Genomic DNA, 18087 nt, shown 5'->3' with positions numbered 1-18087 from the left:
CAGCCATTGGAATTGGATAGTTGACTTGAGGGGCCAAATGGCCTGTTCTTTATTTCATGGTCCCTTTGCACAACTGAAAAGCTGATGGGTTCTGGGGCCATCCACAGGAATCACAGAATTGTCATGAGGTTGTAAGAGACTGTTCAGTTCCTTGTCCGTACACTGGCTCTTCAACTGAGCAACGTTACCCAGAGACGATCCCCTCCTTTACCCCAGCCCCTTCCGTAGCCCCTACACATTGTTTTATCCAAATAACTATCCAAGCCTCTCTCAAATACCTCGATCAAACTTGCTCCCCACACTTTTCCAGGCAGCACATTCTACCCTGTAACCATTCTCTGAGGAGAAAGGTGTTTTCTCACTTCACCCTGGGTGTAAATCACTTTGGAGAGAAATTTGACTGCAGTTTCCAAAAAAAAATACGTCCTACTTAAAATGCAGATGATGAACAATGTTATCTTTCATTGTGTTGTTAGTCTGGGAATTCTCTTCTTGGACAGTAGGAGGCAGTATCTTTGAATAAAGTGAAGACTGAGAGATTTTTAATCTGCATAGGAGTCAAGGGTTAGTCTTGGGGAGGCCACAGTCAGATCAGCCATGATCTTATTGAATGAGAGAGTAGGCTGTATGGGGCTGAAAGGCCTACACTAACTCTAATTGCTTAAGTTCTTATTAACATTTCCCAACAAGGATGTGCCTCTGCACAAACTGAATCTCATAATTGCATCCCTGTAGCATTTTTCACATCTACAGGACCCCCTAAACCAATCTAACAGCCAAGGAAGCAGTTTTGAAGTGTAGTCAATGTTAGGATGTCATCAAAGCAGTAGTCCATTTCTGCACAGGAAGATCCCAAAAGCAACTGCTTGCTTATGACCACATAGGTATTTCAGTGATGCCAGTGGGTGCCTGGGACAGGTCTCGAACACACGAACAATCTGACTCAGAGCCAACATTCCACTGATCCTAACCCGGCTCTTGCTACAGGAAAAAAGAAGGCTGTCCTGTGAAGTCCCAGGATGGTAAGTGAGGGTATTTGAGTGGGTCATTGGAGAGGGGAGTGGACAGTACATGGGGTGGCTCTGGCCAGAATTCCCAGGGATTAGTCGGCAGTGGATCACTGCAGCTCAGGTTTAGGTTAATGAAAGAAATTGCATTTGTATAGCACCACACATATCTGGCCACCGCACAATGCTTTGCAGCCAATTATACCATATTAAAGGTGAGCTTTTGTTGCCATGTAGAAAATGCAATTTTCACACAGAAAGCTCACACTAATAACAACACAATAATCCCCAATTAATTTTATTGAGTGATACGGAAACAGAAATTGCTGGAGAAACTCAGCAGGTCTGGCAGCATCTGTGGAGAGAGAAACAGAGTTAACCTTTCAGGTCCAGTGACCTTTCTTCAGAACTGTTCTGAAAGGATATGAAGTCAGGTCACTGGACCTGAAACGTTAACTCTGATTTCTCTCTCCACAGAGGCTGCCAGACCTGCTGAGTTTCTCCAGCACTTTCTGTTTTCGTTTCTCTTTTCCAGCATCCGCAGTTGTTTTGTTTTTCAGTTAAAATCTGATATAGTGATGTTTGTTGTGGAATAAATATTGATCTGGGATTAAATTGGAAACTATAGTCTAGATTTATTACAATCAACATCATTTAAATTTAGCTGTTTACGTTTGGATAACCTCCAAAAATATTAAATTCTTCAGTTTCTCATGAAATTGTAAGAAATACCCACTAACATTAAAAATCACAGCCAATAAAAATATCTAATTCATCCAATTTCAATGCACGTTTGTTTTCAGATTGAATGCTTTGGCCATCTCCTTGTGCACCTGAATAGTTATATCCCAATAAAATAGTATAAATGTATAAATGAAGGTGTATTTTCAACAACTAAATCACTGTGGCTTTAAGAAACAAATAAATATCATCACCTATGTTAGAAAGGTCGGATAATGGCAATTTATAAGATGCAAAATAGTCAAATTTGGCACTGCCTTGGACCATCATGGGCATTTAGATTAGATTACTTACAATGTGGAAACAGGCCCTTTGGCCCAACAAGTCCACACGCCCCGCTGAAGCGCAACCCACCCATACCCCTACATTTACCCCTTACCTAACACTATGGGCAATTTAGCATGGCCAATTCACCTGACCTGCACATCTTTGGACTGTGGGAGGAAACCCACGCAGACACGGGGAGAATGTGCAAATTCCACACAGTCAGTCGCCTGAGGTGGAAATTGAACCCAGGTCTGTGGCGCTGTGAGGCAGCAGTGCTAACCACTGTGCCACCGTGCCACCCTCAAAATGGCATTCAGATTTTAATGCAATGATTCGAGGTTATGGTACGTTTAAATCTTGGCTAGTGTTCTGTGGCACATTGAATATTAGAGTGGGAAATCTTACTGAGTATCATACTGAGGGGGTGGGGGGAATGTTACAGAGTGTTACACTGAGGGGTTGGAGGGTCTTACTGAGTTTTACACTGAGGGGTTGGGGGATGTTATGAGTGTTACACTGAGGGGGGTTGGGGGATGTTACTGAGTGTTACACTGAGGGGTTAGGGGGGATGTTATGAGTGTTACACTGAGGGGGGGGGGTGGCAGAATGTTACTGAGTGTTACACTGAGGGAGGGTGGGGATGTTACTGAGTGTTACACTGAAGTGGGTGTGGGATGTTACTGAGTGTTACACTGAGGGGGGTTGGAGGATGTTACTGAGTGTTACACTGAGGGGTTGGGGGATGTTACTGAGTGTTACACTGAGGGGGGGTGGGGGAATGTTACTGAGTGTTACACTGAGGGAGGGTGGGGGATGTTACTAAGTGTTACACTGAGAGAGGGATGGGGATGTTACTGAGTGTTACACTGAGAGAGGGATGGGGGAATGTTATTGAGTGTTACATTGGGAGAGGGTTCTGGATGTTACTGAGTGTTACACTGAGAGAGGGATGGGGGATGTTACTGAGTGTTACGCTGAAGGGGGTGTGGGATGTTACTGAGTGTTACACTGAGGGAGGGTGGTGGATGTTACTGAGTGTTACACTGAGCTGGGTTGGGGATGTTACTGAGTGTTACACTGAAGGGGGTGTGGGACGTTACTGAGTGTTACACTGAGGGAGGGTGGGGGATGTTACTGAGTGTTACACTGAGGGAGGGTGGGGGATGTTACTGAGTGTTACACTGAGGGAGGGTGGGGGATGTTACTGAGTATTACACTGAGGGAGGGTGGGGATGTTACTGAGTGTTACACTGAGGGAGGGTGGGGGATGTTACTGAGTGTTACACTGAAGGGGGTGTGAGATGTTACTGAGTGTTACACTGAGAGAGGGATGGGGGAATGTTACTGAGTGTTACACTGAGGGAGGGTGGGGGATGTTACTGAGTGTTACACTGAGAGAGGGATGGGGGATGTTACTGAGTGTTACACTGAGTGAGGGTGGGTGATGTTACTATTACACTGAGAGAGGGGTGGGAGATGTTACTGAGTGTTACACTGAGGGAGGGAATGTTTTATATCTGATGAAGGGCTTTTGCCCGAAACGTCGATTTCGAAGCTCCTTGGATGCTGCCTGAACTGCTGTGCTCTTCCAGCAACACTAATCCAGAATCTGGTTTCCAGCATCTGCAGTCATTGTTTTTACCTGGAAGGGAATGTTACTGAGTGTTACACTGAGGGGTTAGGTATGTTAGTGTTACACTGAGAGGGGTGGGGGGATGTTACTGAGTGTTACACCCAGGGTCATGGGGATTATGAACATCACACCTAGGGGAATGAGTTACATTGTAAGTGGATAATGACACTACATTGTTTCTTTTTTTGCCCAGTTTCCTGTGTGTTTCCAGAGATGACAAACCAATCCGACATTCATATTTCAGACCGTCACCCCAGCCTGGATGAATTGCCCAAACCTCCCTTTTCAAAGCATTGCAATTGGTTGGAAAGAAATCTACTTCTCTTGCTGACTATTCTTGGTAAGACTCTTTACCTAACTCTTCAGAGGCTGGCTTCCAGTCACCCGTCACCTTTTACTTACAAAGATCCTAGGGAGTGTTGCTGAGCAAAGAGACCTTGGAGTGCAGGTTCATAGCTCCTTGAAAGTGGTGTTGCAGGTAGATAGGATACTGAAGAAGGTGTTTGGTATGCTTTCCTTTATTGGTCAGAGTATTGAGTACAGGAGTTGGGAGGTCATGTTGCAGTTGTACAGGTCATTGGTTAGGCCACTGTTGGAATATTGCATGCAGTTCTGGTCTCCTTCCTATCAGAAAGATGTTCTGAAACTTGAAAGGGTTCAGAAAAGATTTACAAGGATGTTGCCAGGGTTGGAGGATTTGAGCTATTGGGAGAAGTTGAACAGGCTGGGACTGTTTTCCCTGGATTATCAGAGGCTGAGGGGTGACCTTATAGAGGTTTAGAAAATTATGAGGGGCATGGATAGGATAAATAGACAAAGTCTTTTTCCCTGGGGTGGGGGAAGTCCAGAACTCGAGGGCATAGTTTTCGGGTGAGAGGGGAAAGATATAAAAGACACCTAGGGGTCAACCTTTTCACACAGAGGGTGGTACGTGTATGGAATGAGCTGCCAGAGGAAGTGGTGGAGGCTGGTACAATTGCAACATTTAAAAAGTATCTCGATGGGAATATGAATAGGAAGGGTTTGGAGGGATATGGGTCAGGTGCTGGCAGGTGGGACTAGATTGGGTTGGGATATCTGGTCAGCATGGACAGGTTGGACTGAAAGGTATGTATCCATGCTGTAAATCTCTATGACTCTATGACTGTAAATTCATAGCCTTTGACAATAGCACTACATCTCACTGAGTCTGATTTTCAACATAGCTGACATTCATACTTTCATGTCAGCTTGGGCTCCCTGATTGGACCAGATTAACAACCTCAATCAGGGAACTCAGATTCTATGAGGTCCAGCTGACTCTCCTCATTACCTCACCAAAGACCCTTAGACAGCACCTTCCAAACTTAAGACCACTTCCATCCAGAAGGGCGAGGACAGCAGTTACTTGGCAACACCACCACCTGCAAGTTCCCCTCCAAGTCACTCACCCCCCGATTTGGAAATATATTGTCGTTCCTTCACAGTCTTTGGATCAAAATCCTGGAATTTCCTCCCTACCAGCACTGTGGGTCAACCCACAGCAAGTGGACTGAAGTGATTCAAGAAGGTACCTCACTCCCAACTTCTCAAGGGGAAATAGGGACAGGCTATTAATGCTGGCTAGCTAGCAATGCCCAAGTCCCACAGATAAGTAAATTAAAACAAGAATCACTTACTACTAATTGCAAAAATACCATCTAGAGGGGGTCTCTCTCTCTCTCTCTCTCTCTCTCTCTCTCTCTCTCTCTCTCTCTCTCTCTCTCTCTCTCTCTCTCTCTCTCTCCCTCTCCCTCTCCCCCACCCACCTCAGACATGTACATAGCAGATCTCCCCACCATCTGCCCATGGTGTATCATCCTATTTGGTAATGTCATCATCTCTCACCTTTCTCCATCCAGTCCTGGCGTGGGATTGGACCTGCAGCCTCTGGCTCAGAGGTAGAGACAGGACTGCCACATACGATCAAGACTTAAATAAAACAAAGCAATTGGAAATGGAACCAGAAATTGCCGGGGAAATGCAGCAGGTCTGGAGAGAGAAAGCAGATAACGTTTCCACTCCAGTGAACCCTTCTTCAGGGCTATTAGTAACTGGGAAAAGGTGGTATATTTGTTGGCGACAAAGGATGGTTCAGGGGGGTAATCGATAGGTGGACATGGTGCCCAAGGAGAAACAAAGACAGCTGGGCAAAACGATGGATAATGGAGACAAAGGAAAACTGTTAATGGGTACCATAGGTGAATGAAAATGGATTAGCTGTGTCATGTGACCTGGCTAGGGGTGTGCTAAGAGTGGTTAAAAGACATACAGGAAGGTGTCTAGCTCCTTTAAAAAATGATTGAACACATGAGTCCCCAAGTGGATTTTCTGTTTTTTTTGTCACTATCAGCGCTTACATTTCTCAATAAAAACCAAAAGAACTCAGTTCTGAAGAAGGGTCACTGGAGTCGAAACATTAACTCTGCTTTCTCTCGACAGATGCTGCCAGACCTGCTGAGCTTTCCCAGCAATTTCTGTTCTTGTGTCTTAGATTTCTAAGCTCTGTTCATATTTTCAGCAAACTGTTTTGCACCTTTTTTTTCCAAACTTAACCAAAGAAGACAAAATTGCTGGAGAAACTCAGCAGGTCTGGCAGCATCTGTCGAGAGAGAAATGGAGTTCTAGGTCCAGTATAACTATTCTCTAGAGGTTTGTCTTCTCTCTGCACAGATGTTGCCAGACCTGCTGAGCTCTCCCCAGCACTTTGCTTCTATTTCTCCTTACTTCTTACACAAGGTGTCATTGGTAAAGCCAGCGTTCCTTTCCCATTCCTAGTTCCATCTAAACTGAGATTTGTGAAGCAATTTCGGAGTTAAGCACGCTGCTCATTACTGAGCCAGAAGGGGTTTCACAACAACTGCTAATCCTTGTCATGGTAACCATCACTGATGCCTAGTTTTGTACACCAGTCAACGTGTTCAGCAAATTTAAGAAACTCCTCTGGCTCAGGTGGGACTTGAACTTGCATCTCCTGGGCCCAGCGAAGGACATTACTCCTGCACCTCAAGAACACCGTGCAGACAGACCCCGAGTTGTGGACAGGTTCTGTTCGCGAGTCTGTTTGCAGGTTGATTTGTACGCACGTCGGAACACAGCGTAAAGCAGCCGTTCATAGGCACAGGAAATGTTTATATGCCAGGTCTTGATCATGACATCCCTGTCCAAGGTGATGTTTGTAAGTCAGGGATATCTGTGTTACCAGGTTTACTCACTGAACTCAAATAGCAGCCTCAATGGGATTCGAACCCATGTCCCAGGATTATCCTACTGGATTACTCGTCCAGTGACATTGCAACCAAGTTAGTGCCTCCCAGTGGGATCTTTGCACAGCAAGCTCCCACGAGCAGCCATGTGATAATGTCCTGATCATTTGTTGATGGAGGGTTAGACCAGGACACTGGGCACTTATTCCTTCTCAAACTCGGGCCTAGGGTCTACCACTGAGGGCAAAGGGGGAGCGGACAGGCACTTGGATTCATATCTGATCTGAGAGACAACACTGGGGCCAGTGCAGCACTCCGCTGTCCCCTTTGAAGTGGATCAGCCTGGGTTACGTGCTCAAGAATGCGCTGCCAGCAGTGGGAGTAGAATCAGATACATTAGGGACATTTAAGCAACACTTGGATAGGCACAAGGAAGATAGTAAAATGTAGGGTATGTAGGTTAGTTTGATCTTAGAGTAGGATAAAAGGTCAGCACAACATTGAAGGCCAAAGGGCCTGTGCTGTGCTATGCTCTATGTAAGCCACTGGAGTGGAAGCCCAATCTTCTGATGTGGAGACATCCCACACAGAGCCACAGCTCACACCAGGTTGGGGGGGTGGGTGGGGGGGAGGGGGGAGCAGGGCTTGTTCCTGCCAAGATTAAAATATGTCAAAGTATATTACAGAATAATTTGAGTTGAAAGTTGCAGATCATGCAATAAAATTCAGCTTGTCGCTGTTCAGTATGTTCCTCTCTTAGCTGCCTCAAAGTAACTCTCAAACTCTTGATTAGACCACGGATCTGCAGGTTAGGAAGGGTTGACCATGCTAAATTACCCATAGTGTCCAGGGATGTGCAGGTTAGGGTGGATTGGTCATGTTAAATTACCAATAGTGTCCAGAGATGTGCAGATTAGGGTGGATTGGCCATGCTAAATTGTCCCATAGTGTCCAGGGATGTTCGGGTTAGGGTGGATTAGCTGTGGGAAATGCAAGGTTAGAGAGAATGGGTGGGCCTGGGTGGGACGCTCTTCATGGGGTCGGTGTAGACTTGATGGGCTGAATGGCCTGCTTCCACACTGTAGGGATTCTGTGATTCTATCTACTACATGTCAGGAATGCGACCCAAGGGCGAAACAATTCAAACTGAAAACTGCAGGAAGTGCAATAGGAATTGAACCATCCCCCATGCACTGTGTTCCACTCTGAGAAGCCTCTGTGCAAATTTTTATATTCAAAGTGAACACTTCTATCGGGCGTACAGCCCAAGGGGTACCACACTGTACCAGTCCCTCGATGTTGCATTAATTTGTTAAACCAAACCAGGCAGGTTGCAGAGTAAAGTAACATCTCTTTTAGATCAGCATTGCTGAACATGTCAGGCCAATTTGCACACAATAATTTGCACACAGCAATTTCCAGCCTCCGCAGTGTTTTGCATTGATCTATGTGGAGGTTATTGATTGATGGAGTATCTCAAGCACTTATAAACATTACTGTCGGGAACACTGGCCTGTGTGTGTAGTTGAGAGATAATGCTGCAACCTGTTCAGTTAGAAAGGTTTGCTTTCGGGGCCCGGCTTGGATTCACGTTAACCTCTGATACCAGCTAGACACCCCCCCCCCCACCCTCCCTTAACCAAATCGTTTTGACCCAACCGTCACAGTTAGGCCCTTGTTATCCTTCAAAATTAAACACAGACATTGAAGACAGGTTAGATCAATGAATGGCGCTCTTTGTTCCAATCGGGTATGAAGGAGAGCAGGTGATGCAGTGGGGCATGTTTTTGCCCCTCACCTTGCTGAGTGTATGGTAGTCCCTTTGTGGCCAGATTCTGGAGGTGCGTGTGTGTGTGTGTGTGTAACTGTAGTGTGTGTGTGTGCGTTTGTTTGTGGAAGTATTCTTTGAAAGATAATCGTTCTCATTGCTGGGTGTGTGTGTGTATATTTGCAGTGTGCATTTCTATGTGTCCATAGTGTGTGTGTGTGTATCTGTATTGTGTGTTTGTTCGTCTGTGGAAGTATTTTTTTAAAAGATAGTATTTCTCATTGCAGTGTGTGTGTGTATATGTGTATTATGTGTGTATCCATATTGTGTGTGTGTGTGTGTGTGTGTATTTGCTCATTGTCCTGTTTGATGACCACTATACCTGTACATAGTTGAGGTTTTGTTAGCTCATTTGGCTAGACAGCTGGTTTTTGCGGTGCAAAGTGACTCCAATAACAGGGGTTCAATTCCTGCACCAGCCAAGATTACCCTTCAGGGCTGTCTTTCTTATCCTTTCCCCTTGACTGAGGCATGATCACCCTCTGGTTAAACCACCACCAATCATCTCTCTCTCGAATGAGTGAGTAGCCCTCTTGCATGGTTATGTATCTGGTCCACTCTACATCACACAATCAAAAGCTTGTGTTTGCAGGATTAAGCTTTGGTTCCCTCAAGTGTGGAGCAGTTTGCAATGAATCAGAAGGTAAATTTAACGCAGGGATGTTTGATTCTTTAATCCTGTTTGATTTTATTGTCATTGTAGTTGTTTGTGGAATTGTGACATTCTGTGAGTTGTTAGTCCTTCATTCTCACTGAGTTTGACCTTTGTAGGGGGTTGGGACAGGGTGGAGAGAGAAAGCGTAGTGTTTTCAGCTGCACTACAGTGAAAATGAAAAGGAGTTGCATTTATAGAGCGATCTTTCTAACCTCTGCGTGTCCCAAATTGACTCCTATTCAACAAAGTACCTCTAAAGTGTAACTGTTGTTACAACATGGAAAATATAATACTGTTCTGAAGGGTGGGAAGAGATTTTACTGAGGGATCTGTTTCTTACTGAAGGGGATTGACAAAGCAGATATAGAGCAGATGTTTCCCCTTGTGGGGCAATCTGGAAGGAAAGGTTGTAGTTTTAGGATAAGGGTTGGCAGATTTAAATCAGAGATGAGGAGGAAGGACTTCTCTCGAATGGTCATGAACCTGTGCAGTTCACTTCCGCCGAGTGCAGTGCATGCTGGGACATTGAGTAAGATTAAGGAGGAGATAGACAGATTTTTAATTAGTAACAGCGTATTGAGAGTAGACAAGAAGCTGGAGGTTATAGAATCTCTATAGCATGGCCATTCAGCTCATTGTGTTCACTCAGACACTCCAAAGAGTGTCCCACCCAGACCCACCTCCCTACCCTATCCCTGTAACCCTGCACTTCCTATGGCTAACCCACCTAGCCTACACATCCCTGTGCACTACAGGGCAATTTCCCATGGCCAATCCACCCTACCCTGCACGTTTTTGGATTGTGGGAGGAAACCCGAAAACCTGAAGGAAACTCACACCTTTCACCAAGATCCACCCTATTTTAAGTTACAGTGTCTCCATAATGAGGCAGGCCAGAGAGGAAAATGGAGGAAAGGGTGCTCTCCAGGTCCCACTACTCCATGGGGCATCCTACCTCATCAACCTAAAGTCTGTTGGTTGACAATCAATCTGTCATGTCATGTGATCCATGACAGACTTCTGAGGAACGTCAACTTCAAGGCAAGTAAGTCTGACGATGATTTGTCGCTGGGGGGTTATCGGAGACATACAGCTTCCCTGTTCTTTTCGAAATAATGTCAAAGGATCTATTGTGTCGACTCAAGGATAGAGACAGGGTCTTGGTTTCAATGACTTAACTGAAACACAATGTATCCCAAGATGGCGCCATTCTCTCAGTCATGCCCAGGGTGGATCTGCCTGTCTTATGGACTTTGGTTTCTGGAACCCACAAGCTTAGAACCAAAAAAAAACGCAGGCGTTACAGCACAGAAAAAGGCTACTCGGCCCACTGCTGGCTGAGATAAAAACCTGACTATCCACTCGTTCTCATCCCACCTTGCAATGCCTCATGGCAGCCTTACAGCCTTACAGGTTACAGTTGCAGACCAAAGCTCTCTTTAAGATGAGCTGAGGGCTTCTGCCGACACCACCAAACTGGACAGTGAGTTCCTGCGACTCACCAACCTCTCCAGGTGGAGAAAAACCTTTCCCCATGATCCCTATAGTCGTAAAAAGGTGGGGGGAGGGGGGGGGGGGGAACCTGAGAGACACAGGTCAGTGTACATATTTCTCCCTGTGAGAAAGAGGGGACTGAGAGACATCAGTTAGTGTACAGATATTTCCCTGTGAGAAAAAAGGGACTGAGAGACACAGGTCGGTGTACAGATATCTCTCTGTGAGAAAGAGGGGAGTAAGAGACACCAGTTAGTGTGCAGTGATCTCCTTGAGTGAGGGAGAGGAGACTGAGAGACACCCATTAGTGGACAGATATCTCCCAGAAAGAGAGAGAGAGAGAGAGAGAGACAGGGGACTGAGAGACACCAGTCAGTGTAGAGAAATCTCTGTGAGATCAGTAGGTGTACAGATACCTCCCTCAGAGGGAGAGAGAGGAGGGACTGAGCGATATCAGGCATTGTACAGATATCTCCCTGAGAGAGAGATAGAGAGAGACAGGGGATTGAGAGACACTAATCAGTGTAGCAATACCTCCCTGAGAGACACTAATAAGTGAATAGATATCTCCCTCAGACAGAGAGAGAGGGGGAACTGAGAGACACCAGTCAGTGTGCAGATATCTCCTTAGAGAGAGAGGGGACTGAGAGACTTCAGTTAGTGTCCAGATACCTCCCGTTTTTAATACTGAAGATTATGTTGCATCTTTGAAGTCTAGATCTGCTCTTTAAGAGTGGATTACTGACGGCAGCATCACATGTTTTCACTTGAGTCAGAGAGCCTGCATTAATTCCTGTTTCCTTTAACCTCTGTGACAGCCCTGAAATTGCTTCTTGATCAGAAGGGATTGGAATTTCATTAGGGATTCAATGTTTCTGTGTAAATCCGAGGTAAATAAGATATTAAAGCAGGGCCTAATCCCTCAGATAACTGCTGTTGGCATTTTTTTTTAATCAACCTTTGCTTGGCATTTGAAGAGACGCAGGATGGTCTACTCAAAGTCATTGAGACTGACCGTCTCGTGCAAACGCACGCACTCTCGCAATTCGTCGAGGGAATGAGTGTCTTTGCTGTTCATTAAGGTGGCTTAAAATCTAAATATCAGATTGGATCTCTGCAGCGGTTTTCTCTCAACCTCGCTATTGGGAAACCCTATTTTGTAAGACGCAAAATCTCAACTCACTTTGCTGAGGGTGTGAACAAGTCCCAGGTTTGAGGCCTGGGTAGGTACACCCTGGGCAGCACTGAGAGGAGACCACAGCATCAGGGGTACTGCCTTGCAAAAAAATGTGGCCTTCCTGTCCAATCAGTGGATAGAAAAGATCCTTCGCGCATCAGGCCAGGTGAATTGATCATGGCAAATTGCCCATAGTGTTAGGCGCATTGGTCAGAGGGAAATGGGTCTGGGTGGGATACTCTTCGGAGGGTCAGTGTGGATTGGTTGAGCCAAAGGGCCTGTTTCCACACTGTAGGGAATCTAATCTAATCTAAATCGCTGAAAGTATTTCTCCTGATTAAATGGATACAACTCTGTTCAACAAACCCCACCCCTGTGCAAGTTCCCCTCCAAGCCACTCACTATCATAACTTGAAAATATATTGTATCTTCACTGTCGCTGGGCCAAATTTCTGGAATTCTTTCCCAGACTGCATTATGGGTGTCCTGACTATAAATGGACTGCAGCGGTTCAAGAAGGCAGCTCACCACCCCCTTCTTAAGAGCAACTAGGGATGGGCAATAAATGGCCCAGCCATCGTCGCTCATCTCTCGTACACAGAAAGAAAATAAATTCCTTATGATTTTATGAGTAATGTGTTACAGACCAGACCAGACCAGACCTCATCAAAATATTTTAAGAAAGTAGCCTAGATTCTAATTTCTTCTTATTTTAAAGGTAAATGTGAGATGCTGTATTCCAGATGCAATTCAATTGATCAAACTACTCAACTTGGAGCAAAGCACAATTTATTCAAACACTATAGTTAAAATACAACAAAAGAAAGAAGAATTGGGAATAACCTAACACGACTGGAAAACTTCACTGAATAATACAGATAGTAACGAGTACTAATTAACTGCTCCAATGTAGCAACATCCCATAAACACACCCTTGGCAAAAGGCAAATTCAAGAATAGAATGTCTCACATGCAGTTTTTCAATTCAAGAGGAAAGAACATCAAAAGACAATTCTGAGAGACAGTTCAGAGAGAGTGTAGCAGCTGGCAGAGATTCACTACTTCCAAGTCTGCTGAGACCCCAGCAACAACTGCCTAAAACTAATGGAAAATTCTGGTTCTGTGAGAACTTGACAACATCCACTCAGGCTGCTTCTATTGTTCCAATTTTTTTTTAAACCCTAAGCTTCAAAAAGTGTTTATCTCCTCAGAGCCTGCTTGGCACCTGTCCCCTAATCTCTGTCTAAAAGAAAAAAGGACAAACACGCCTCTGAAAGCTACAGCACTTTTATAGATGACGGGAACATCTGCTAGCGGTCACCCCAGAGAATACCCCTCAAATTCAGCATTGGGAGGAAAAAATTCAGCTTACACTTCCATCTGGGACTCTTCATAGGTTTTAGGTTTAAAAACGTTCTGGTTATTATCACATGGTTATATAAGGCGCTTGCTGTTCGCAAATTGGCTGCTTTGTTTCCTATATCATAACAGCGATGAGACTTCAAAATACATCTTTACCATCCTTTAGAATTGCCTGAGCTGCTAAAATATGCTACCACAAATGCAAGTCTTTCATGTAAAGTCATACAGCACAGAAGCAGACCCTTCTGCCCAACCTGTCCATGCTGACCAGGTTTCCTAAACGGAACTAGTCCCATTTGCCTGCATTTCGTCCATATCCCTCTTGTAGTGATTGTAACAAGGTCAGCCAGGTGGATCTCATAGAATCTGAGTTCCCTGAGTGGGATTGTTACACTGGTTCAATCAGGTCCTGGCTGACAGATATAAACAGGAGTGTCAGGGGTTCTGCTCACTCTAGGAGCCAGCTCTGAGCAAGCAGGGTCAGTGTCATGTAGTATGCCTGTGTAAATAAAGAATGACTTGGTGACAGGATACCATGGAGTTATTTCACCTCTAAACCTTTCCTTTCCATGTCCCTGTCCAAACGCCTTTTAAATGTTGCAATTGTATCCATCTCTGACACTTCCTCTGGCAGCTCATTCCACACACGCACTATCCTCTGTGTAAAAAGTTGCTCCTTGGGTCACTTTTATATCTTTCCTCTCTCACCCTAAACCTATGCCCTCTAGTTTTAGACTCACCCACACTGGAGAAAAGACCTTGGCTATTCACCTTATCCATGCCCCTTATGACTTTATAAACTTCTTAAAGGTCACCCCTCAACGGGTGGCACAGTGGTTAGCACTGCTGTCTCACAGCACCAGGGTCCCAGGTTCGATCTCCGCCTTGGACATCTGTCTGTGTGGAGTTTGCACATTCTCCCTGTGTCTGTGTGGGTTTCCTCCGGGTGCTCCGGTTTCCTCCCACAGTCCAAAGATGTGCAGGTTGGGTGAATTGGCTATGCTAAATTGCCCGTAGTGTTAGGTGCATTAGTTGGACGGAAATGAGTTTGGGTGGGTTACTCTTCGGAGGGTCGGTGTGGACTTGTTGGGCCGAAGGGCCTGTTTCCACACTGTAGGTAATCTAATCTCATTGAATGGCAGAGCGGGGCCGAATGGCCGACTACTATTTTCTATGTTCCTGCCTCGAGATTTTAGCCCAAATAAACTCAGTGTTTAAAATAATCTTGACACCCTGGTGACTGTTGTGCGATTTAAAGTTCAATGAAGATTCCAAGTGTCGCTGTTGAGACGAATCTAATGTAATCAATCTCCTACACTCTAGGGAATAAAAGTCCCGGCCTATCCAGCCTCTCCTAATAACTCCAACCCTTCAGTCTTGGTAACATCCTTGTGAATCATTTCTTTTCTTTCCTTTCCCATTTAATAATATCCTTCCTCCAGCTCGTGGTCTGTGAGTTTGTGTTGTATCGGAGTCTGACTTGGTTTAACCTTTCGTGCTTCAGGAGTCATTCTGGGGGCAGTGTTTGGTTGTCTTCTGCGCATGGTTCCTGACCTGGGCCCCAACTTCCTCCTCCTCGTCTCCTTCCCTGGTGACATCCTGATGCGAATGCTCAAGATGCTGATTCTCCCGCTCGTCATCTCCAGTTTGATCTCAGGTGAGAAATCGTGATGGTTGTTTCTTTCATTATTCATTCCTGCAAATGTGGCTGTAGCTGGCCAGGCCAGTATTTATTACCCAGAAGGCAGTTGAGAGTTGGCCACTTTCCTGCGGGGCTGGAGTCACATGTAGACCAGACTGGGTGCGGAAGGCAGATTTCCTTCCTTAAAATTTAGAACTCTGAAGAGGAATCATACTGACTCGAAATGTTAACTATTTCTCTCACCCTACGACGTGATTGTAATGTGAGGTAAAGTCACCCTGAAGTAGCTCAGTGAACCAGATGGGACTTTGCAACAATCAGTAATTATCTCACTGTTGTCTTAACCCCAGATTTCCTCTTTTATTGAGTTCGATCTGCTGTGACATGATTCGAACTTGGGTCCACAGGACATTCCTGGGTCTCTGGATTAATCATCCTTCCTGATCATCATCCCTGGGGAAGGGCTTCACCCGAAATGTTGACTCTTCTGCTCCTCAGATGTTGCCTGATTGGCTGTGCTTTTCCAGTAACCACACTCTTGTCTCTGGATTAATAGTGCAGCGATAATACCACCGCGTCATTGCCTTCACCAGCCTTTCTCCTCCTTTGCCTTCTGGCTACACACTCGCTGTACCTGCTTCTTGCTTCAGCTGTGGGCTATTCAGCAACAGAACGCATCACAGGGAGTTTGTTAGCTTGGATGGCTGGTCTGTAATGTGGGAAGATACCAACGCTATGGGTTCAATTCCTGCAACAGTTGAGGTTACTATGAAGGAATCTCCTTCCTAATCTCTCCCCTCCTTGAGGTATGTGGCCCTCTGATTAAACTAACACCAGTCCTGGTGATGTACAGCTCGGAAACAGACCCTTCAGTACAACTCATCTGTGCTGATCAGATATCCTAACCTAATCTAGTTCTATTTGCCAGCACCTGGCCAGTATCCCTCCAGTATTCCTATTCATATACCCATCCAGTTGCCTTTTAAATGTTGCAATTGTACCAGCCTCCACCACTTCCTCTGACAGCTCATTCCATACATGTACCACCCTCTGCATGAAAAAGTTGCCCCTTAGGACCTTTTTAAATCTTTCCCCTCTCATCCTAAATCTGTGCCCTCTACTTCTGGACTCCCCCCACCCCAATGAAGTGACCTTGTCTATTTATTGATGTCCCTCATGATTTTATAAACCTCAATAAGGTCACCCCTCAGCCTCCGATGCTCCAGGGAAAACAGCTCCAGCCTCTCCCTATATCTCAAACTCTCCAGCCCTCTCTCTCTAATGATGGTCTGGCAAGATTCTGGTGACTTCACCTTGCATTATATTCACATTAAAGGCCCTGGAGAAGAGTTAATGTTTCAAGTCTGGTACAATTATTATAGAGTCATAGAGATGTACACTGAAACAGACCCTTCGGTCCAATCTGTCCATGCCGACCAGAAATCCCAACCCAATCTAGTCCCACCTGCCAGCACCCAGCCCATATCCCTCCAAACCCTTCCTATTCATATACCCATCCAGATGCCTTTTAAATGCTGTAATTGCACCAGGCTCCACCACATCCTCTGGCAGCTCATTCCATACACGTACCACCCTCTGCATGAAAAAGTTGCTCCTTCGGTCTCTTTTAAATCTTTCCCATCTCACCCTAAAAATATGACCTCTAGTTCTGGACTCTCCCACCCCAGGGAAAAGACTTTGTCTATTTATCCTCAGCCTATTCAACCTTTCCCTGTAGCTCAAATCCTCCAATCCTGGCAACATGCTGTAAATCTTTTCTGAACCCTTTCAAGTTTCACAACGTCCTTCCAATAGGAAGGAGATCAGAATTGCACGCAATATTCCAACAGTGGCCTAACCAATGTCCTGTACAGCCACAACATGACCTTCCAACTCCTGTACTCAGTAGTCTGACCAATAACGGAAAGCATACCAAACGCCTTCTTCACTATCCTATCTACCTGCAACTCCACTTTCAAGGAACTATGAACCTGCACTCCAAGGTCTCGGCAACACTCCCCAGTACCTTACCATTAAGTGTATAAGTCCTGCTAAGATTTGCTTTCCCAAAATGCAGCACCTTGCATTTATCTGAATTAAACTCCATCTGCCACTTCTCAGCCCATTGGCCCATCTGGTCAAGATCCTGTTGTAATCTGAGGTAACCTTCTTCACTGTCCACTACTTTTGGTGTCATCTGCAAACTTACTAACTGTACCTCTTATGCTCACATCCAAATCATTTATGTAAATGATGAAAAGTAGAGAGCCCAGCACTGGTCCTTGTGGCACTCTACTGGTCATAGGCCTCCAGTCTGAAAAGCAACCCTCCACCTCCACCCTCTGTCTTCTACCTTTGAGCCAGTTCTGTATCCAAATGGTTATTTCTCCCTGTATTCCGTGAGGTCTAACCTTGCTAACCAGTTTCCCATGGGGAACCTTGTCGGACGCCTTACTGAATTCTTCAGAGTTCTAAACTCTGTTTCGCTCTCCACAGATGCCATGAGACCTGCTGAGTTTCTCCAGCAATTTCTGTGGTTTCCTGTATCGGTATCCCCTGCTATAAAAAAAAGTAGAGTGTTCCTATGAAACCTTTTGCCAGCCAAAATGGCATGAAGTGAAGAAGCATCAATTTATATGGGAAAGATTTTGCCTTTTCTCGTAAAAGTGAAAATCCTCTTTGGATTTCTTTTGGTTGGCAAAAACAGATACTAATGTAGGTCAATTGTAAAAGGGAAGTGGCATGTAGTGAACCTTTGAAAGTGGGGGCTACCTGTATCTGTAGTATCTTGTGTTTGCTTTGGTTGCGAGACAAATTGAGTAAGCTTTCGCTGTAGAGGCCGACCTGGGTGCAATGGGTGAAATGGTGCCCCTCATGATTCCATAAAGACAGATGAAAGGGAGGATCTGACTGTCAGTCACTCAGGCTCATAGATTCAAGCAGCACAGAGGAGGCCCCTTGGCCCATTGAGCCTGTGCACAGGATCCCTAGGGCAGTGCATGGACCAATGCCCAGAATATCCGTCATCAAAGCCTTTGAGTCTTTGGCTTCATTTTG

General features: G+C 45.3%; 1 protein-coding gene across 7 annotated transcripts in view; it reads left to right on the top strand.

The window, feature by feature from the left end:
* The window catches only part of LOC140489336 (excitatory amino acid transporter 2-like), a 52279-nt gene that overhangs the window by 5340 nt on the left and 28852 nt on the right, over window positions 1–18087 (top strand). For 5 of the 7 annotated variants that reach the window (XM_072588783.1, XM_072588784.1, XM_072588782.1 and 2 more), the window contains 2 exons: window positions 3842–3988; window positions 14893–15045. In XM_072588783.1, coding sequence (XP_072444884.1) covers window positions 3862–3988; window positions 14893–15045 — 280 coding nt within the window. In that variant the 5' untranslated portion in view covers window positions 3842–3861. Of the gene's footprint in view, window positions 1–913; window positions 1023–3841; window positions 3989–14892; window positions 15046–18087 lie in introns of those variants that run through there. The other 2 variants (XM_072588785.1, XM_072588788.1) reach the window with 2 other exon arrangements.

The sequence above is a fragment of the Chiloscyllium punctatum genome, chromosome 18 (assembly GCF_047496795.1).
Source record: "Chiloscyllium punctatum isolate Juve2018m chromosome 18, sChiPun1.3, whole genome shotgun sequence".
Lineage (NCBI taxonomy): Eukaryota > Metazoa > Chordata > Chondrichthyes > Orectolobiformes > Hemiscylliidae > Chiloscyllium > Chiloscyllium punctatum.
The sequence above is the reverse complement of the archived record's forward strand: the minus strand, read 5'-3'. Positions and strand labels throughout refer to the sequence as shown.